General features: G+C 42.3%; 1 protein-coding gene across 3 annotated transcripts in view; it reads right to left on the bottom strand.

The window, feature by feature from the left end:
• Nucleotides 1–23,610, bottom strand: part of man2c1 (mannosidase, alpha, class 2C, member 1) — a 113,794-nt gene that overhangs the window by 10,435 nt on the left and 79,749 nt on the right. For all 3 annotated transcript variants that reach the window (XM_045207824.1, XM_045207825.1, XM_045207826.1), the window contains 5 exons: nt 21,612–21,768; nt 18,465–18,608; nt 8,440–8,549; nt 7,089–7,168; nt 96–238 (listed from right to left, as the gene is read on the bottom strand). In XM_045207824.1, the coding sequence (XP_045063759.1) occupies nt 96–238; nt 7,089–7,168; nt 8,440–8,549; nt 18,465–18,608; nt 21,612–21,768 (634 nt within the window). The remainder of the gene's footprint in view (nt 1–95; nt 239–7,088; nt 7,169–8,439; nt 8,550–18,464; nt 18,609–21,611; nt 21,769–23,610) is intronic.

Here is a 23,610-nt window from a genome sequence, read left to right as displayed (position 1 = left end):
CTTTGTCTAAACTCACTGAGCCCTTCCCAGCTCACCCAACCTGCTTTGACACATGTGGAAAACAAGTAAGGGTTATTTCCTGGCAGGGTCCCCACCTGTTTGATGGTCTCCAGGATGACGGCTGCAGCGCTGACAGAGAAGGCGCTCCAGACTGCAGAGCCGGGGGAATGGTCGATTAGCCTCAGAGGGTAGTTGAGGTTGTAGGCATACTGGATGACTGACGCTTCCTGGAAGGTTCCTGAAGGGCAGCAGGAAGCCTAGCGGTTAGCGCGTTGGGCCAGTAACTGAAAGGTTGCTGGTTTGAATACCCGAGCCCACACGGTGAACAATCTGTCTGTGCCCTTGAGCAAGGCACTTAATCCTAATTTGCTCCAGGAGTGCTGTACAACACATTACACTGGACCTATCATACTACTATGGCTGACCCTGTAGAACAACACATTACACTGGACCTATCATACTACTATGGCTGACCCTGTAAAACAACACATTACACTGCACCTATCATACTACTATGGCTGACCCTGTAGAACAACACATTACACTGGACCTATCATACTACTATGGCTGACCCTGTAGAACAACACATTACACTGGACCTATCATACTACTATGGCTGACCCTGTAAAACAACACATTACACTGGACCTATCATACTACTATGGCTGACCCTGTAGAACAACACATTACACTGCACCTATCATACTACTATGGCTGACCCTGTAAAACAACACATTACACTGCACCTATCATACTACTATGGCTGACCCTGTAAAACAACACACTGCACCTATCATACTACTATGGCTGACCCTGTAGAACAACACATTTCAATGCACCTATCATACTACTATGGCTGACCCTGTAGAACAACACATTACACTGGACCTATCATACTACTATGGCTGACCCTGTAAAACAACACATTACACTGGACCTATCATACTACTATGGCTGACCCTGTAAAACAACACATTACACTGGACCTATCATACTACTATGGCTGACCCTGTAGAACAACACATTACACTGCACCTATCATACTACTATGGCTGACCCTGTAAAACAACACACTGCACCTATCATACTACTATGGCTGACCCTGTAGAACAACACATTACACTGCACCTATCATACTACTATGGCTGACCCTGTAGAACAACACATTACACTGGACCTATCATACTACTATGGCTGACCCTGTAGAACAACACATTACACTGCACCTATCATACTACTATGGCTGACCCTGTAGAACAACACATTACACTGGACCTATCATACTACTATGGCTGACCCTGTAGAACAACACATTACACTGCACCTATCATACTACTATGGCTGACCCGGTAAAACAACACATTTCAATGCACCTATCCAGTGTATGTGACAAAACATTTTTGGATATAGTTTATTATGTGGCTTGCGACAGCAGCCACATTTTAAATATTGTAAGAATAATTTATAACTTATTAAATGGGGCTTACGAAGCAAGAGTCCCCACTTTAAATCTTCTACATACTTCTTATTAGGTGGGACTTGTAGTGTATATATATATATATATATATAAACGCCATTCAAACTTTTAAAAGTTCAGACTGGTCTGGAATAGTGTGCTTGCATTAAACTTGTTGATTCTGTATTTCTTTTTGTGGGACTTTTTTCAACATTCTAAAGCTACCCATTGTGACATCATCAATTCCATTTCCACTGTAAACTGACACAAATCGGCTACTTTGACCACTTTGCCAACAACTTAGACAAAAAGTTAGAGCGTGTGAAAACAACAGCTGCAAAATCCAATAAAACTACGTCAGGTTTTGAAGTTAACTTTCCTTGGTTTGTCTAACACTATCATGAATCTAGCAAAGAAGTTGTGGGTCAGACTGCAGTTTCATAGCACAAACGTTTGTTAGCATTTTTCTCACACTGGTTTTAGCCATGGAGGGTGAAGGCCTGCCAAGGCAACAGTTGCCTAGCAACACGTGCCTTGGAGGGAGACAACTCCTCATGGCGTGACAAATTTCCATAATTGTTTGTATCTGTTTCGGACTGAACAGCTAGTGCTAAGAATTCTAATGCTTCCCCTATCTGGACGACCTGGAATGTTACAGAACATATTTCTAATGCTCACTAGCTTCGTCCTCCTTCTCAGGATCGTACCACATGCTCTAGTTTGCCTGTCTGTAAAGAGAGAGGCTGGCTGTACATTGATCCTGCTGCTCTGATTGGATAGAATGAAGAGTCTCCATTCACTTCATATTTCACCTGATAAATTCTCATTGCACCTTTCCGTTTTCACACGCAACAACTGTAGTTCAGACACTGACCACAACCACACAACTACTGAACCACACAACTGCTGAACCACACAACTGCTGAACCACACAAATACTGACCACAGTTACTGACCACAACCACACAACTATTGACCACACAACTACTGAACCACACAACTACTGAACCACACAAATACTGACCACAGTTACTGACCACAACCACACAACTACTGAACCTACACAACTACTGACCACAGTAACTGACCACAACCACACAACTACTGACCACAGCTACTGACCACAACCACACAACTACTGACCACAGTTACATCTATAGAAGAGACAGAAATGCTTATTGGGAAGGTGTTGCTGTATATATTCAGAGCCATATCCCTGTAATGCTTAGAGAAGATCTTATGTAAAGTGTTATTGAAGTGTTGTGGTTGCAGGTTCACCTGACAGATCTAAAGCGTTTTCTTTTGGGGTGTTGCTATAGGCCACCAAGTGCTAACAGTCAGTATTTAAATAATATGTGTGAAATGCTTGATAGTGTATGTGATGTAAACAGAGAGGTCTACTTTCTTGGGGACCTGAATATTGACTGGTTTTCATCAAGCTGTCCGCTCAAGAGGAAGCTTCTCACTGTAACCAGTGCCTGTAATCTGGTTCAGGTTATTAATCAACCTACCAGGGTGTTTACAAACACTACAGGAACAAGATCATCCACATGTATTGATCACATTTTTACTAATACTGTGGAACTTTGTTCTGAAGCTGTATCCGTACCCATTGGATTCAGTGATCACAATATAGTGGCTATATCCAGGAAAGACAAAGTTCCAACAGCTGGGCCTAAAATAGTGTATAAGAGATCATACAAAAGATTCTGCTGTGACTCGTATGTGATGTAAAAAATATGTGTTGGTCTGATGTGATTAATAAGGAGCATCCAGACGCTGCACTTGATGAATTTATGAAATTGCTTCTTCCAATTATTGATAAACATGCACCTGTTAGGAAACTGACTGTTAGAGCTGTTAAGGCTCCGTGGATTGATGAGGAACTGAAAAACTGTCTGGTTGAAAGAGACGGGGCAAAAGGAGTGGCTAATAAGTTTGGCTGGCTGACTGGCTGACTTACTGCAAACTGAGAAATTATGTGACTAAACTCAACAAAAAGAAGAAGAAACTATATTATGAAGCCAAGATCAATGATATAAAGAATGATGGAAGAAATGAAATTATGGGTAGAAAGACCAATTCAACTCCATCTTTCATCGAATCAGATGGCTTATTCATCACAAAACCATTTGATGTTGCCAATTATTTTAATGATTACTTCATTGGCAAAGTGGGCAAATTTAGGCAAGAAATGCCAACAACGAACAGTGAGCCAACGTTTTCATGCATAAAAAAACAAATAATGAAAGAAAAGCATTGCAAGTTTGAATTTTGTAAAGTTAGTGTGGGAGAGGTGGAAAAATTATTGTTATCGATCAATAATGACAAACCTCATGGCATTGACAACTTAGATGGAAAGCTACTGAGGATGGTAGCTGACTCTATAGCCACTCCTATCTGTCATATCTTTAATCTGAGCCTAGAGGAAAGTCTTTGTCCTCAGGCCTGGAGGGAAGCCAAAGTCATTCCGCTACCCAAGAGTGGTAAAGCGGCCTTTACTGGTTCTAACAGCAGACCTATCAGCTTGCTGCCAGCTCTTAGCATAATGTTGGGAAAAAATGTGTTTGACCAAATACAATGCTATTTCTCTGTAAACAAATTAACTACAGACTTTCAACATGCTTATAGGGAAGGGCACTCAACATGTACTGCACTGACACAAATGACTGATGATTGATTGAAATAAATTGATAATAAGAAGATTGTGGGAGCTGTACTGTTAGATTTCAATGCAGCCTTGGATATTATTGACCATAACCTGTTGTTGAAAAAACTTGTGTTATGGCTTTTCAACCTCTGCCATAGTATGGATTCAGAGCTATCTATCTAACAGAACTCAAAGGGTTTTCTTTAATGGAAGCTTCTCTAATGTCAAACATGTAAAGTGTGGTGTACCGCAGGGCAGCTCTCTAGGCCCTCTACTCTTTTCTATTTTTACCAATGACCTGCCACTGGCATTAAACAAAGCATGTGTGTCCATGTATGCTGATGATTCAACCATATACGCATCAGCAACCACAGCTAATGAAGTCCCCGAAACCCTTAACAAAGAGTTGCAGTCTGTTTTGGAATGGGTGACCAGTAATAAACTGGTCCTGAACATCTCTAAAACTAAGAGCATTGTATTTGGTACTAATCATTCCCTAAGTTCTAGATCTCAGCTGAATCTGGTAATGAATGGTGTGGTTGTTGAACAAGTTGAGGAGACTAAATTACTTGGCGTTATCTTAGATTGTAAACTATCATGGTCAAAACACATAGATTCAATAGTTGTAAACATGGGGAGAGGTCTGTCCATAATAAAGAGATGCTCTGCTTTTTTGACCCCACACTCCACAAAGCAAGTTCTGCAGGCTCTAGTTTTGTCTAATCTTGATTATTGTCCAGTCGTGTGGTCGAGTGCTGCAAGGAAATACCTAGTTAAGCTGCAGCTGGCCTAGAACAGAGCGGCACGTCTTGCTCTTCATTGTAATCAGAGGGCTGATGTAAATACTATGCATGCCAGTCTCTCTTGGCTAAGAGTTGAGGAGAGACTGACTGCATCACCTCTTCTTTTTATAAGAAACGTTAATGTGTTGAAAATCCCAAATTGTTTGCATAGTCAACTTACACACAGCTCTGACACACACACTTACCCCACCAGACATGCCACCAGGGGTCTTTTCACAGTCTCCAAATCCAGAACAAATTCAAGAAAGCATACAGTATTAACTAGAGCCATTATTGCATGGAACTCTGTTCCATCTCATATTGCTCAAATAAACAGCAAACCTGGTTTCAAAAAACAGATAAAGCAACACCTCACGGCACAACGCCTCTCCCCTATTTGACCCAGATAGTTTGTGTGTATGTATTGATATGTACGCTACATGTGCCTTTAAAAAAATGTTTTATGTAGTTCTGTCCTTGAGCTGTTCTTGTCTATTAATGTTCTGTGTTATGTCATGTTTCATGTTTTGTGTGGACCCCACGAAGAGTAGCTGCTGCTTTTGCAACAGCTAATGGGGATCCTAATAAAATACCAAATTACCAATACAGCTACTGACCACAACCACACTACTGATCACAACTACTGACAACAACCACAAAACAAATACAGACCACAACTACTGACCACAACTACTGACCACAGCTACTAACCACAACTACAACTACTGACCACAGTTACTAACCACAACTAATGACCACAACACACACAACTACTGAACCACACAACTACTGACAATACCTACTGACCAGAATCACTGACCACAACTACTGACCACAACCACAAATCTACCTACCACAACCACACAATTACTGACCACACAATTACTGACAACAACACAACTACAGGCCATAACTTCTTACCACACCTACTGACCACAAATACTGACCACAGCTACTGACCACAACCACACAACTACTGACCACAACTCCTGACCACAACTACTTACCCCAACAACACAACTAATGACCACACCTACTGACCACAACAATACAACTACTGACCACACCTACTGACCACAACAATACAACTACTGACCACAACCACACAACGACTGACCACAATTACTGACCACAATTACTGACCACAACCAAAAAACCACTGACCACAACTACTGACAACAACATAACTATAGACATAACTCCTGACCATAACGACTGAACACAACTACTGACCACAACCACACAAATATTGAACACAACAACACCACAACTACTGAGTGGTACTACTGACCACAACTACTGACCACAACCACTAAACTACTGACCACAACTACTGACCACAACCACATAATTACTGACCACAACTAGTGACAACAACCACATAATTACTGACCACACAACTACTGAAGCACACAACTAATGACCACAACCACACAACGACTGACCACAACTACTGACCACAGCTACTGACCACGACTGACTACTACAGACCACAGCTACTGACCACAACCACACAACTACAGACCACAACCACACAACTACTGACCACACAACTACTGACCACAACCACTGACCACAATGACTGTCTACTACTGCTCTGGTCTAACTCTGGTCCTGGGCATAGCTATCTAGCTCTGGTTCGCACTAGCTCTGGTCCTGGGCATAGCTATCTAGCTCTGGTTCGCACTAGCTCTGGTCCTGGGCATAGCTATCTAGCTCTGGTTCGCACTAGCTCTGGTCCTGGGCATAGCTATCTAGCTCTGGTTCGCACTAGCTCTGGTCCTCACTATAAATTATAACAACTTAAATGTACATAAATTAGCATATAATACCCACCAACAATAACTGTAACTCTTGAACCATTCAAGCTAGAGATACCAAACCAACTTTCACATGTTCTGGCTATCCTAACTTCAAATTCTTTAAAACGTTGTCAACTGTAACTATATAAATTAGCATAAAATAACCCACCAACAGTAAAAAAATATACTTTCAAAAGAGCTGAAGCCAGTCACACAATTTTTCTCAATGGAAAATGACCATCTAGTTTCTTCCTTGTTTTCTGATTTTGTATTGTGTTATTATTGTTTCATGATAGCTTGGCAGAGTAAGATTTCCAATGTCTTCACTTCCAATGGCAAATAAACATTTCACTTAAAAAAAAAAAAAAAAAAAAAAACGTTTTTCAAAAGTAACTCACCTGTGTGTGGCATGACAGCGTAGGTGAACTGATGACTGCCCATGTCAGCGTTGGCATCAGGAGCCTTAGGAGCTCGCAGTCTTTTAAGAAGAACAATACAAGAACAGTCTTAGGAAGGACAGAAAGAATGCTGTTACGTTAACTATGTTAGTAATATGTGGAACCCACTATCCTGGCGTTGACAGAATGCTGTTACGTTAACTATGTTAGTAATATGTGGAACCCACTATCCTGGCGTTGACAGAATGCTGTTATGTTAACTATATTAGTAATATGTGGAACCCACTATCCTGGCGTTGACAGAATGCTGTTATGTTAACTATATTAGTAATATGTGGAACCCACTATCCTGGCGTTGACAGAATGCTGTTACGTTAACTACGTTAGTAATATGTGGAACCCACTATCCTGGCGTTGACAGAATGCTGTTACGTTAACTATGTTAGTAATATGTGGAACCCACTATCCTGGCGTTGACAGAATGCTGTTATGTTAACTATGTTAGTAATATGTGGAACCCACTATCCTGGCGTTGACAGAATGCTGTTATGTTAACTATATTAGTAATATGTGGAACCCACTATCCTGGCGTTGACAGAATGCTGTTACGTTAACTACGTTAGTAATATGTGGAACCCACTATCCTGGCGTTGACAGAATGCTGTTACGTTAACTATGTTAGTAATATGTGGAACCCACTATCCTGGCGTTGACAGAATGCTGTTACGTTAACTATGTTAGTAATATGTGGAACCCACTATCCTGGCGTTGACAGAATGCTGTTACGTTAACTATGTTAGTAATATGTGGAACCCACTATCCTGGCGTTGACAGAATACTGTTAGTAATATGTGGAACCCACTATCCTGGCGTTGACAGAATGCTGTTACGTTAACTATGTTAGTAATATGTGGAACCCACTATCCTGGCGTTGACAGAATGCTGTTATGTTAACTATGTTAGTAATATGTGGAACCCACTATCCTGGCGTTGACAGAATGCTGTTATGTTAACTATGTTAGTAATATGTGGAACCCACTATCCTGGCGTTGACAGAGTGCTGTTACGTTAACTATGTTAGTAATATGTGGAACCCACTATCCTGGCGTTGACAGAGTGCTGTTACGTTAACTATGTTAGTAATATGTGGAACCCACTATCCTGGCGTTGACAGAATGCTGTTATGTTAACTATGTTAGTAATATGTGGAACCCACTATCCTGGCGTTGACAGAATGATGTTATGTTAACTATGTTAGTAATATGTGGAACCCACTATCCTGGCGCTGACAGAATGCTGTTCCAACTGAGCTACCCACATCCAATGTGTTAAACGTATTTGTCAGACTCACAGAGAGAGCGTCATGGTGTTCTGGTGAACTGAGTATCCATATTTACTGTCGTTCAGCAGAGACACTCCAAAGCCGTGCTCTGATAGGTCTGCCCATTTGTGGCCCCAAACCTAGGAAGAAGCATTATTATATTGTTATATGACCAGCAACAAAACAATGTCAAGGGGAATTAGTAGATGTTTTTTTTGTGTCAGTGTATGTCAGTCAATAGCAGTAGGGAATTGTCTCTCGCTTGCTCTTTTGGGTCTAAGCCAGTATACTGTAAAGCTCTTTGGGGTCTAAGCCAGTATAATGTACAGCTCTTTGGGGTCTAAGCCAGTATACTGTAAAGCTATTTGGGGTCTAAGCCAGTATAATGTAAAGCTCTTTGGGGTCTAAGCCAGTATACTGTAAAGCTCTTTGGGGTCTAAGCCAGTATACTGTAAAGCTCTTTGGGGTCTAAGCCAGTATAATGTAAAGCTCTTTGGGGTCTAAGCCAGTATAATGTAAAGCTCTTTGGGGTCTAAGCCAGTATAATGTAAAGCTCTTTGGGGTCTAAGCCAGTATACTGTAAAGCTCTTTGGGGTCTAAGCCAGTATAATGTAAAGCTCTTTGGGGTCTAAGCCAGTATACTGTAAAGCTCTTTGGGGTCTAAGCCAGTATAATGTAAAGCTCTTTGGGGTCTAAGCCAGTATAATGTAAAGCTCTTTGGGGTCTAAGCCAGTATAATGTAAAGCTCTTTGGGGTCTAAGCCAGTATAATGTAAAGCTCTTTGGGGTCTAAGCCAGTATCCTGTAAAGCTCTTTGGGGTCTAAGCCAGTATAATGTAAAGCTCTTTGGGGTCTAAGCCAGTATACTGTAAAGCTCTTTGGGGTCTAAGCCAGTATACTGTAAAGCTCTTTGGGGTCTAAGCCAGTATAATGTAAAGCTCTTTGGGGTCTAAGCCAGTATAATGTAAAGCTCTTTGGGGTCTAAGCCAGTATCCTGTAAAGCTCTTTGGGGTCTAAGCCAGTATACTGTAAAGCTCTTTGGGGTCTAAGCCAGTATCCTGTAAAGCTCTTTGGGGTCTAAGCCAGTATAATGTAAAGCTCTTTGGGGTCTAAGCCAGTATACTGTAAAGCTCTTTGGGGTCTAAGCCAGTATAATGTAAAGCTCTTTGGGGTCTAAGCCAGTATAATGTAAAGCTCTTTGGGGTCTAAGCCAGTATAATGTAAAGCTCTTTGGGGTCTAAGCCAGAATACTGTAAAGCTCTTTGGGGTCTAAGCCAGTATAATGTAAAGCTCTTTGGGGTCTAAGTCAGTATACTGTAAAGCTCTTTGGGGTCTAAGCCAGTATAATGTAAAGCTCTTTGGGGTCTAAGCCAGTATAATGTAAAGCTCTTTGGGGTCTAAGCCAGTATAATGTAAAGCTCTTTGGGGTCTAAGCCAGAATACTGTAAAGCTCTTTGGGGTCTAAGCCAGTATAATGTAAAGCTCTTTGGGGTCTAAGTCAGTATACTGTAAAGCTCTTTGGGGTCTAAGCCAGTATAATGTAAAGCTCTTTGGGGTCTAAGCCAGTATAATGTAAAGCTCTTTGGGGTCTAAGCCAGTATAATGTAAAGCTCTTTGGGGTCTAAGCCAGTATAATGTAAAGCTCTTTGGGGTCTAAGCCAGTATAATGTAAAGCTCTTTGGGGTCTAAGCCAGTATCCTGTAAAGCTCTTTGGGGTCTAAGCCAGTATAATGTAAAGCTCTTTGGGGTCTAAGCCAGTATAATGTAAAGCTCTTTGGGGTCTAAGCCAGTATACTGTAAAGCTCTTTGGGGTCTAAGCCAGTATAATGTAAAGCTCTTTGGGGTCTAAGCCAGTATCCTGTAAAGCTCTTTGGGGTCTAAGCCAGTATAATGTAAAGCTCTTTGGGGTCTAAGCCAGTATAATGTAAAGCTCTTTGGGGTCTAAGCCAGTATAATGTAAAGCTCTTTGGGGTCTAAGCCAGTATAATGTAAAGCTCTTTGGGGTCTAAGCCAGTATAATGTAAAGCTCTTTGGGGTCTAAGCCAGTATAATGTAAAGCTCTTTGGGGTCTAAGCCAGTATAATGTAAAGCTCTTTGGGGTCTAAGCCAGTATAATGTAAAGCTCTTTGGGGTCTAAGCCAGTATACTGTAAAGCTCTTTGGGGTCTAAGCCAGTATACTGTAAAGCTCTTTGGGGTCTAAGCCAGTATAATGTAAAGCTCTTTGGGGTCTAAGCCAGTATAATGTAAAGCTCTTTGGGGGTCTAAGCCAGTATAATGTAAAGCTCTTTGGGGTCTAAGCCAGTATAATGTAAAGCTCTTTGGGGTCTAAGCCAGTATACTGTAAAGCTCTTTGGGGTCTAAGCCAGTATACTGTAAAGCTCTTTGGGGTCTAAGCCAGTATAATGTAAAGCTCTTTGGGGTCTAAGCCAGTATAATGTAAAGCTCTTTGGGGTCTAAGCCAGTATAATGTAAAGCTCTTTGGGGTCTAAGCCAGTATAATGTAAAGCTCTTTGGGGTCTAAGCCAGTATAATGTAAAGCTCTTTTGGGGTCTAAGCCAGTATAATGTAAAGCTCTTTGGGGTCTAAGCCAGTATACTGTAAAGCTCTTTGGGGGTCTAAGCCAGTATAATGTAAAGCTCTTTGGGGTCTAAGCCAGTATAATGTAAAGCTCTTTGGGGTCTAAGCCAGTATACTGTAAAGCTCTTTGGGGGTCTAAGCCAGTATAATGTAAAGCTCTTTGGGGTCTAAGCCAGTATAATGTAAAGCTCTTTGGGGTCTAAGCCAGTATAATGTAAAGCTCTTTGGGGGTCTAAGCCAGTATAATGTAAAGCTCTTTGGGGTCTAAGCCAGTATACTGTAAAGCTCTTTGGGGTCTAAGCCAGTATACTGTAAAGCTCTTTGGGGTCTAAGCCAGTATAATGTAAAGCTCTTTGGGGTCTAAGCCAGTATAATGTAAAGCTCTTTGGGGTCTAAGCCAGTATAATGTAAAGCTCTTTGGGGGTCTAAGCCAGTATAATGTAAAGCTCTTTGGGGTCTAAGCCAGTATAATGTAAAGCTCTTTGGGGTCTAAGCCAGTATAATGTAAAGCTCTTTGGGGTCTAAGCCAGTATAATGTAAAGCTCTTTGGGGTCTAAGCCAGTATAATGTAAAGCTCTTTGGGGGTCTAAGCCAGTATAATGTAAAGCTCTTTGGGGTCTAAGCCAGTATAATGTAAAGCTCTTTGGGGTCTAAGCCAGTATAATGTAAAGCTCTTTGGGGGTCTAAGCCAGTATAATGTAAAGCTCTTTGGGGTCTAAGCCAGTATACTGTAAAGCTCTTTGGGGGTCTAAGCCAGTATAATGTAAAGCTCTTTGGGGTCTAAGCCAGTATAATGTAAAGCTCTTTGGGGTCTAAGCCAGTATAATGTAAAGCTCTTTGGGGTCTAAGCCAGTATAATGTAAAGCTCTTTGGGGGTCTAAGCCAGTATAATGTAAAGCTCTTTGGGGTCTAAGCCAGTATACTGTAAAGCTCTTTGGGGTCTAAGCCAGTATAATGTAAAGCTCTTTGGGGTCTAAGCCAGTATACTGTAAAGCTCTTTGGGGTCTAAGCCAGTATAATGTAAAGCTCTTTGGGGTCTAAGCCAGTATAATGTAAAGCTCTTTGGGGTCTAAGCCAGTATACTGTAAAGCTCTTTGGGGTCTAAGCCAGTATAATGTAAAGCTCTTTGGGGTCTAAGCCAGTATAATGTAAAGCTCTTTGGGGTCTAAGCCAGTATACTGTAAAGCTCTTTTGGGGTCTAAGCCAGTATAATGTAAAGCTCTTTGGGGTCTAAGCCAGTATAATGTAAAGCTCTTTGGGGTCTAAGCCAGTATAATGTAAAGCTCTTTGGGGTCTAAGCCAGTATAATGTAAAGCTCTTTGGGGTCTAAGCCAGTATACTGTAAAGCTCTTTGGGGTCTAAGCCAGTATAATGTAAAGCTCTTTGGGGTCTAAGCCAGTATAATGTAAAGCTCTTTGGGGGTCTAAGCCAGTATACTGTAAAGCTCTTTGGGGGTCTAAGCCAGTATAATGTAAAGCTCTTTGGGGTCTAAGCCAGTATAATGTAAAGCTCTTTGGGGTCTAAGCCAGTATAATGTAAAGCTCTTTGGGGTCTAAGCCAGTATAATGTAAAGCTCTTTGGGGTCTAAGCCAGTATAATGTAAAGCTCTTTGGGGTCTAAGCCAGTATAATGTAAAGCTCTTTGGGGTCGAAGCCAGTATAATGTAAAGCTCTTTGGGGTCTAAGCCAGTATAATGTAAAGCTCTTTGGGGTCTAAGCCAGTATAATGTAAAGCTCTTTGGGGTCTAAGCCAGTATAATGTAAAGCTCTTTGGGGTCTAAGCCAGTATAATGTAAAGCTCTTTGGGGTCTAAGCCAGTATAATGTAAAGCTCTTTGGGGTCTAAGCCAGTATAATGTAAAGCTCTTTGGGGTCTAAGCCAGTATAATGTAAAGCTCTTTGGGGTCTAAGCCAGTATAATGTAAAGCTCTTTGGGGTCTAAGCCAGTATAATGTAAAGCTCTTTGGGGTCTAAGCCAGTATAATGTAAAGCTCTTTGGGGTCTAAGCCAGTATACTGTAAAGCTCTTTGGGGTCTAAGCCAGTATAATGTAAAGCTCTTTGGGGTCTAAGCCAGTATAATGTAAAGCTCTTTGGGGTCTAAGCCAGTATACTGTAAAGCTCTTTGGGGTCTAAGCCAGTATACTGTAAAGCTCTTTGGGGTCTAAGCCAGTATAATGTAAAGCTCTTTGGGGTCTAAGCCAGTATACTGTAAAGCTCTTTGGGGGTCTAAGCCAGTATACTGTAAAGCTCTTTGGGGTCTAAGCCAGTATAATGTAAAGCTCTTTGGGGTCTAAGCCAGTATACTGTAAAGCTCTTTGGGGTCTAAGCCAGTATAATGTAAAGCTCTTTGGGGTCTAAGCCAGTATAATGTAAAGCTCTTTGGGGTCTAAGCCAGTATAACTGTAAAGCTCTTTGGGGTCTAAGCCAGTATAATGTAAAGCTCTTTGGGGTCTAAGCCAGTATAATGTAAAGCTCTTTGGGGTCTAAGCCAGTATACTGTAAAGCTCTTTGGGGTCTAAGCCAGTATACTGTAAAGCTCTTTGGGGTCTAAGCCAGTATAATGTAAAGCTCTTTGGGGTCTAAGCCAGTATACTGTAAAGCTCTTTGGGGTCTAAGCCAGTATAATGTAAAGCTCTTTGGGGTCTAAGCCAGTATAATGTAAAGCTCTTTTGGGGGTCTAAGCCAGTATAATGTAAAGCTCTTTGGGGTCTAAGCCAGTATAATGTAAAGCTCTTTGGGGTCTAAGCCAGTATACTGTAAAGCTCTTTGGGGGTCTAAGCCAGTATAATGTAAAGCTCTTTGGGGTCTAAGCCAGTATAATGTAAAGCTCTTTGGGGTCTAAGCCAGTATAATGTAAAGCTCTTTGGGGTCTAAGCCAGTATACTGTAAAGCTCTTTGGGGTCTAAGCCAGTATAATGTAAAGCTCTTTGGGGTCTAAGCCAGTATAATGTAAAGCTCTTTGGGGTCTAAGCCAGTATACTGTAAAGCTCTTTGGGGTCTAAGCCAGTATACTGTAAAGCTCTTTGGGGTCTAAGCCAGTATAATGTAAAGCTCTTTGGGGTCTAAGCCAGTATAATGTAAAGCTCTTTGGGGTCTAAGCCAGTATAATGTAAAGCTCTTTGGGGTCTAAGCCAGTATAATGTAAAGCTCTTTGGGGTCTAAGCCAGTATAATGTAAAGCTCTTTGGGGGTCTAAGCCAGTATACTGTAAAGCTCTTTGGGGTCTAAGCCAGTATACTGTAAAGCTCTTTGGGGTCTAAGCCAGTATACTGTAAAGCTCTTTGGGGTCTAAGCCAGTATAATGTAAAGCTCTTTGGGGTCTAAGCCAGTATACTGTAAAGCTCTTTGGGGTCTAAGCCAGTATAATGTAAAGCTCTTTGGGGTCTAAGCCAGTATAATGTAAAGCTCTTTGGGGTCTAAGCCAGTATAATGTAAAGCTCTTTGGGGTCTAAGCCAGTATCCTGTAAAGCTCTTTGGGGTCTAAGCCAGTATACTGTAAAGCTCTTTGGGGTCTAAGCCAGTATAATGTAAAGCTCTTTGGGGTCTAAGCCAGTATAATGTAAAGCTCTTTGGGGTCTAAGCCAGTATCCTGTAAAGCTCTTTGGGGTCTAAGCCAGTATAATGTAAAGCTCTTTGGGGTCTAAGCCAGTATACTGTAAAGCTCTTTGGGGTCTAAGCCAGTATAATGTAAAGCTCTTTGGGGTCTAAGCCAGTATACTGTAAAGCTCTTTGGGGTCTAAGCCAGTATAATGTAAAGCTCTTTGGGGTCTAAGCCAGTATCCTGTAAAGCTCTTTGGGGTCTAAGCCAGTATAATGTAAAGCTCTTTGGGGTCTAAGCCAGTATACTGTAAAGCTCTTTGGGGTCTAAGCCAGTATAATGTAAAGCTCTTTGGGGTCTAAGCCAGTATCCTGTAAAGCTCTTTGGGGTCTAAGCCAGTATACTGTAAAGCTCTTTGGGGTCTAAGCCAGTATCCTGTAAAGCTCTTTGGGGTCTAAGCCAGTATAATGTAAAGCTCTTTGGGGTCTAAGCCAGTATACTGTAAAGCTCTTTGGGGGTCTAAGCCAGTATAATGTAAAGCTCTTTGGGGTCTAAGCCAGTATAATGTAAAGCTCTTTGGGGTCTAAGCCAGTATAATGTAAAGCTCTTTGGGGTCTAAGCCAGAATACTGTAAAGCTCTTTGGGGTCTAAGCCAGTATAATGTAAAGCTCTTTGGGGTCTAAGCCAGTATAATGTAAAGCTCTTTGGGGTCTAAGCCAGTATCCTGTAAAGCTCTTTGGGGTCTAAGCCAGTATAATGTAAAGCTCTTTGGGGTCTAAGCCAGTATAATGTAAAGCTCTTTGGGGTCTAAGCCAGTATACTGTAAAGCTCTTTGGGGTCTAAGCCAGTATAATGTAAAGCTCTTTGGGGTCTAAGCCAGTATAATGTAAAGCTCTTTGGGGTCTAAGCCAGTATAATGTAAAGCTCTTTGGGGTCTAAGCCAGTATACTGTAAAGCTCTTTGGGGTCTAAGCCAGTATACTGTAAAGCTCTTTGGGGTCTAAGCCAGTATAATGTAAAGCTCTTTGGGGTCTAAGCCAGTATAATGTAAAGCTCTTTGGGGTCTAAGCCAGTATAATGTAAAGCTCTTTGGGGTCTAAGCCAGTATAATGTAAAGCTCTTTGGGGTCTAAGCCAGTATAATGTAAAGCTCTTTGGGGTCTAAGCCAGTATACTGTAAAGCTCTTTGGGGTCTAAGCCAGTATACTGTAAAGCTCTTTGGGGTCTAAGCCAGTATAATGTAAAGCTCTTTGGGGTCTAAGCCAGTATAATGTAAAGCTCTTTGGGGTCTAAGCCAGTATAATGTAAAGCTCTTTGGGGTCTAAGCCAGTATAATGTAAAGCTCTTTGGGGTCTAAGCCAGTATACTGTAAAGCTCTTTGGGGTCTAAGCCAGTATAATGTAAAGCTCTTTGGGGTCTAAGCCAGTATACTGTAAAGCTCTTTGGGGTCTAAGCCAGTATAATGTAAAGCTCTTTGGGGTCTAAGCCAGTATCCTGTAAAGCTCTTTGGGGTCTAAGCCAGTATACTGTAAAGCTCTTTGGGGTCTAAGCCAGTATAATGTAAAGCTCTTTGGGGTCTAAGCCAGTATACTGTAAAGCTCTTTGGGGTCTAAGCCAGTATAATGTAAAGCTCTTTGGGGTCTAAGCCAGTATAATGTAAAGCTCTTTGGGGTCTAAGCCAGTATAATGTAAAGCTCTTTGGGGTCTAAGCCAGTATACCGTAAAGCTCTTTGGGGTCTAAGCCAGTATAATGTAAAGCTCTTTGGGGTCTAAGTCAGTATACTGTAAAGATCTTTGGGGTCTAAGCCAGTATAATGTAAAGCTCTTTGGGGTCTAAGCCAGTATAATGTAAAGCTCTTTGGGGTCTAAGCCAGTATAATGTAAAGCTCTTTGGGGTCTAAGCCAGTATACTGTAAAGCTCTTTGGGGTCTAAGCCAGTATACTGTAAAGCTCTTTGGGGTCTAAGCCAGTATACTGTAAAGCTCTTTGGGGTCTAAGCCAGTATACTGTAAAGCTCTTTGGGGTCTAAGCCAGTATAATGTAAAGCTCTTTGGGGTCTAAGCCAGTATACTGTAAAGCTCTTTGGGGTCTAAGCCAGTATACTTTAAAGCTCTTTGGGGTCTAAGCCAGTATACTGTAAAGCTCTTTGGGGTCTAAGCCAGTATACTGTAAAGCTCTTTGGGGTCTAAGCCAGAATACTGTAAAGCTCTTTGGGGTCTAAGCCAGTATAATGTAAAGCTCTTTGGGGTCTAAGCCAGTATACTGTAAAGCTCTTTGGGGTCTAAGCCAGTATAATGTAAAGCTCTTTGGGGTCTAAGCCAGTATACTGTAAAGCTCTTTGGGGTCTAAGCCAGTATAATGTAAAGCTCTTTGGGGTCTAAGCCAGTATACTGTAAAGCTCTTTGGGGTCTAAGCCAGTATACTGTAAAGCTCTTTGGGGTTTAAGCCAGTATAATGTAAAGCTCTTTGGGGTCTAAGCCAGTATACTGTAAAGCTCTTTGGGGTCTAAGCCAGTATACTGTAAAGCTCTTTGGGGTCTAAGCCAGTATACTGTAAAGCTCTTTGGGGTCTAAGCCAGTATACTGTAAAGCTCTTTGGGGTCTAAGCCAGTATATTGTAAAGCTCTTTGGGGTACTAGGCTGGTTACTGTAAAGCTCTTTGGGGTCTAAGCCAGTATATTGTAAAGCTCTTTGGGGTACTAGGCTGGTTACTGTAAAGCTCTTTGGGGTCTAAGCCAGTATAATGTAAAGCTCTTTGGGGTACTAGGCTGGTTACTGTAAAGCTCTTTGGGGTACTAGGCTGGTTACTGTAAAGCTATTTGGGGTACTAGGCTGGTTACTGTAAAGCTCTTTGGGGTCTAAGCCAGTATATTGTAAAGCTCTTTGGGGTCTAAGCCAGTATACTGTAAAGCTCTTTGGGGTCTAAGCCAGTATAATGTAAAGCTCTTTGGGGTCTAAGCCAGTATACTGTAAAGCTCTTTGGGGTCTAAGCCAGTATACTGTAAAGCTCTTTGGGGTCTAAGCCAGTATATTGTAAAGCTCTTTGGGGTACTAGGCTGGTTACTGTAAAGCTCTTTGGGGTCTAAGCCAGTATATTGTAAAGCTCTTGGGGTACTAGGCTGGTTACTGTAAAGCTCTTTGGGGTCTAAGCCAGTATAATGTAAAGCTCTTTGGGGTCCTAGGCTGGTTACTGTAAAGCTCTTTGTGGTACTAGGCTGGTTAATGTAAAGCTCTTTGGGGTCTAAGCCAGTATAATGTAAAGCTCTTTGGGGTCCTAGGCTGGTTACTGTAAAGCTCTTTGGGGTACTAGGCTGGTTACTGTAAAGCTCTTTGGGGTCTAAGCCAGTATAATGTAAAGCTCTTTGGGGTCTAAGCCAGTATAATGTAAAGCTCTTTGGGGTCTAAGCCAGTATACTGTAAAGCTCTTTGGGGTCTAAGCCAGTATATTGTAAAGCTCTTTGGGGTACTAGGCTGTTTACTGTAAAGCTCTTTGGGGTCTAAGCCAGTATATTGTAAAGCTCTTGGGGTACTAGGCTGGTTACTGTAAAGCTCTTTGGGGTCTAAGCCAGTATAATGTAAAGCTCTTTGGGGTCCTAGGCTGGTTACTGTAAAGCTCTTTGGGGTACTAGGCTGGTTACTGTAAAGCTCTTTGGGGTACTAGGCTGGTTACTGTAAAGCTCTTTGGGGTCTAAGCCAGTATAATGTAAAGCTCTTTGGGGTCCTAGGCTGGTTACTGTAAAGCTCTTTGGGGTACTAGGCTGGTTACTGTAAAGCTCTTTGGGGTCTAAGCCAGTATAATGTAAAGCTCTTTGGGGTCCTAGGCTGGTTACTGTAAAGCTCTTTGGGGTCCTAGGCTGGTTACTGTAAAGCTCTTTGGGGTACTAGGCTGGTTACTGTAAAGCACTTTGTGATAGTTGTTGATGTATAAATACATTTTATTGGTACCTCGAAGCGGGCCCAGTCCCAGCTGGTGTTCCTGTGTGTGGGTCTCTGCAGGTGTCCAAACTGGATCTCGTAGGTGGCGTTGGGGCTCCTCACCCTGACTGGGAACTCTACCTTCAGGAACTTATGGGACTCTAACCACTCCACCTGGAATAAACAACATTATGAGACTGAAACCACTCTACCTGGAATAAACAACATTATGAGACTGAAACCACTCCACCTGGAATAAACAACATTATGAGACTGAAACCACTCCACCTGGAATAAACAACATTATGAGACTCCAGCCACTCCACCTGGAATAAACAACATTATGGGACTCTAACCACTCCACCTGGAATAAACAACATTATGGGACTCTAACCACTCCACCTGGAATAAACAACATTATGGGACTCCAGCCACTCCACCTGGAATAAACAACATTATGGGACTCTAACCACTCCACCTGGAATAAACAACATTATGGGACTCTAACCACTCCACCTGGAATAAACAACATTATGAGACTGAAACCACTCCACCTGGAATAAACAACATTATGGGACTGAAACCACTCCACCTGGAATAAACAACATTATGGGACTGAAACCACTCCACCTGGAATAAACAACATTATGGGACTGAAACCACTCCACCTGGAATAAACAACATTATGGGACTGAAACCACTCCACCTGGAATAAACAACAGTATGAGACTGAAACCACTCCACCTGGAATAAACAACATTATGAGACGGAAACCACTCCACCTGGAATAAACAACATTATGAGACTGAAACCACTCCACCTGGAATAAACAACATTATGGGACTGAAACCACTCCACCTGGAATAAACAACATTATGAGACTGAAACCACTCCACCTGGAATAAACAACATTATGGGACTGAAACCACTCCACCTGGAATAAACAACAGTATGAGACTGAAACCACTCCACCTGGAATAAACAACATTATGAGACGGAAACCACTCCACCTGGAATAAACAACATTATGAGACTGAAACCACTCCACCTGGAATAAACAACATTATGGGACTGAAACCACTCCACCTGGAATAAACAACATTATGAGACTGAAACCACTCCACCTGGAATAAACAACATTATGGGACTGAAACCACTCCACCTGGAATAAACAACATTATGGGACTGAAACCACTCCACCTGGAATAAACAACATTATGAGACTGAAACCACTCCACCTGGAATAAACAACATTATGGGACTGAAACCACTCCACCTGGAATAAACAACATTATGAGACTGAAACCACTCCACCTGGAATAAACAACATTATGGGACTGAAACCACTCCACCTGGAATAAACAACATTATGAGACTGAAACCACTCCACCTGGAATAAACAACATTATGGGACTGAAACCACTCCACCTGGAATAAACAACATTCCAATAAACACCCTGGAGGAAGGAGGATAACATTCCAATAGCATTACAACAACATTATAATAACATTCCAATAGCATTACAACAACATTATATTAACATTCCAATAAACACCTCCATTGTAGTAGATTAAAGATTGAACATCTTTTCTGAGCCAGATATGGAAAAGTTTCTTACCGAGAGGCAAGATTCTTGCAGATTAACTTTTTTATACTTTGCAAATGCATATGAAGTGTTTTTTTATTTTAGGGGAAACCGTAGTCTGTCTTTTTTTATGGTGGTTTTGGAGCAGTGGCTTCTTCCTTGCTGAGCTGCCTTTCAGGTTATGTCGATATAGGACTCGTTTTACTGTGGATATAGATACTTTTGTACCTGTTTCCTCCAGCATCTTCACAAGGTCCTTTGCTGTTGTTCTGGGATTGATTTGCACTTTTCGCACCAAAGTACGTTCATCTCTAGGAGACTGAACGCGTCTCCTTCCTGAGCGGTATGACGGCTGCGTGGTCCCATGGTGTTTATACTTGCGTGCTATTGTTTGTACAGATGACGTGGTACCTTCAGGCATTTGGAAATTGCTCCCAAGGATGAACCAGACTTGTGGAGGTCTACAATCTTTTTTCTGAGTTCTTGGTTGATTTCTTTTGATTTTCCCATGATGTCAAGCAAAGAGGCACTGAGTTTGAAGGTAGGCCTTGAAATACATCCACAGGTATACCTCCAATTGACTCAAATGATGTCAATTAGCCTATCAGAAGCTTCTAAAGCCATGATATCATTTTCTGGAATTTTCCAAGCTGTTTAAAGGCACAGTCAACTTAGTGTATGTAAACTTCTGACCCACTGGAATTGTGATACAGTGAATTATAAGTGAAAAAATCTGTCTGTAAACAATTGGTGGAAAAATTACTTGTGTCATGCACAAAGTAGATGTCCTAACCGACATGCCAAAACTATAGTTTGTTAACAAGAAATGTGTGGAGTGGTTGAAAAATGAGTTTTAATGACACCAACCTAAGTTTATGTAAACTTCCGACTTCAACTGTATTATTTTGCTTGCTATCTTTTCTTGTAATACCGTCTTAGCCCTTTATAAAATACTATAAATACTATAAATATGCTTTATTATTACAATCCCTACCATGACTAGTATTGGGTGCTCCATTATTCGACTCCTCTATTAGAACTTTCAGAATAGCCATGGCGTAGTCTTTGTGTCGCGGAACATTTGGTTGTCAATATACAGTTTATCGACAAAAAAATAAAATATTTTTTATTTATTTATTTAAAAAATACATAAAAAAAAAAAAAGTATGCACGCATGACTGTAAGTCGCTTTGGATAAAAGCGTCTGCTAAATGGCATATTATATATCGACAACGAGAGCAACATGCTTCCCTTTTAATCTATTTTCCTTGAAGATTGGGTACAGAACTTTGCGCCGTTCTGCAATCTCCCTCAGGAACTGATCATTCATGCCTATTTTGGTGCCAGCAAGTCTTTTACCTAGGCTTTTAACCATTACTTTATCCTTAAAGAAAGCAAATTTGGCAACGATTGGACGCTCATATCTGTCCTCTTTGTCCGAAACGGTGTACACGTTTGAATTGGATTTTATCGACAGCCTCGAGTGGGATTTGAAGCGCTGTAAGAAAGATGCATATGAAGTGTTACCAGTAATCTCTGTCAAGTACCTGGGTATTTAACCTGATATAAGGACACATGGTTTCTACAGTACCTGAGTATTTAACCTGATATAAGGACACATGGCGTCCAGAATGATCTCCTGGGTGATGGTGCTCTTATCACTGATCCTGAGAGTGAAGGTCACACTGCCCCTCAGTCCTCCTGGAGATGCTATCTGGACAGGAGACACCACCTCTACCACCGGCTTCCTATAGGGAGGTTAGAGGTCAGAGGTTAAGGTTAGGATTAGACCCTCTGGAGATGACACCTGGACCAGGCTTCCTATAGGGAGGTTAGAGGTCAGAGGTCAGAGGTTAGGATTAGACCCTCTGGAGATGACACCTGGACCAGGCTTCCTATAGGGAGGTTAGAGGTCAGAGGTTAAGGTTAGGATTAGACCCTGTGGAGATGACACCTGGACCAGGCTTCCTATAGGGAGGTTAGAGGTCAGAGGTCAGAGGTTAGGATTAGACCCTGTGGAGATGACACCTGGACCAGGCTTCCTATAGGGAGGTTAGAGGTCAGAGGTTAGGATTAGACCCTGTGGAGATGACACCTGGACCAGGCTTCCTATAGGGAGGTTAGAGGTCAGAGGTTAGGATTAGACCCTGTGGAGATGACACCTGGACCAGGCTTCCTATAGGGAGGTTAGAGGTCAGAGGTTAGGATTAGACCCTGTGGAGATGACACCTGGACCAGGCTTCCTATAGGGAGGTTAGAGGTCAGAGGTTAGGATTAGACCCTGTGGAGATGACACCTGGACCAGGCTTCCTATAGGGAGGTTAGAGGTCAGAGGTTAGGATTAGACCCTCTGGAGATGACACCTGGACCAGGCTTCCTATAGGGAGGTTAGAGGTCAGAGGTTAAGGTTAGGATTAGACCCTGTGGAGATGACACCTGGACCAGGCTTCCTATAGGGAGGTTAGAGGTCAGAGGTTAAGGTTAGGATTAGACCCTGTGGAGATGACACCTGGACCAGGCTTCCTATAGGGAGGTTAGCGGTCAGAGGTTAGGATTAGACCCTGTGGAGATGACACCTGGACCAGGCTTCCTATAGGGAGGTTAGAGGTCAGAGGTCAGAGGTTAGGATTAGACCCTGTGGAGATGACACCTGGACCAGGCTTCCTATAGGGAGGTTAGAGGTCAGAGGTTAGGATTAGACCCTGTGGAGATGACACCTGGACCAGGCTTCCTATAGGGAGGTTAGAGGTCAGAGGTCAGAGGTTAGGATTAGACCCTGTGGAGATGACACCTGGACCAGGCTTCCTATAGGGAGGTTAGAGGTCAGAGGTTAAGGTTAGGATTAGACCCTGTGGAGATGACACCTGGACCAGGCTTCCTATAGGGAGGTTAGAGGTCAGAGGTTAGGATTAGACCCTGTGGAGATGACACCTGGACCAGGCTTCCTATAGGGAGGTTAGAGGTCAGAGGTCAGAGGTTAGGATTAGACCCTGTGGAGATGACACCTGGACCAGGCTTCCTATAGGGAGGTTAGAGGTCAGAGGTTAGGATTAGACCCTGTGGAGATGACACCTGGACCAGGCTTCCTATAGGGAGGTTAGAGGTCAGAGGTTAAGGTTAGGATTAGACCCTGTGGAGATGACACCTGGACCAGGCTTCCTATAGGGAGGTTAGAGGTCAGAGGTCAGAGGTTAGGATTAGACCCTGTGGAGATGACACCTGGACCAGGCTTCCTATAGGGAGGTTAGAGGTCAGAGGTTAGGATTAGACCCTGTGGAGATGACACCTGGACCAGGCTTCCTATAGGGAGGTTAGAGGTCAGAGGTTAGGATTAGACCCTGTGGAGATGACACCTGGACCAGGCTTCCTATAGGGAGGTCAGAGGTCAGAGGTTAGGATTAGACCCTGTGGAGATGACACCTGGACCAGGCTTCCTATAGGGAGGTTAGAGGTCAGAGGTTAGGATTAGACCCTGTGGAGATGACACCTGGACCAGGCTTCCTATAGGGAGGTTAGAGGTCAGAGGTTAGGATTAGACCCTGTGGAGATGACACCTGGACCAGGCTTCCTATAGGGAGGTTAGAGGTCAG

This window comes from Coregonus clupeaformis, chromosome 26, assembly GCF_020615455.1.
Source record: "Coregonus clupeaformis isolate EN_2021a chromosome 26, ASM2061545v1, whole genome shotgun sequence".
Taxonomy (NCBI): domain Eukaryota; kingdom Metazoa; phylum Chordata; class Actinopteri; order Salmoniformes; family Salmonidae; genus Coregonus; species Coregonus clupeaformis.
This window is presented reverse-complemented; position numbering and strand designations above follow the sequence as displayed.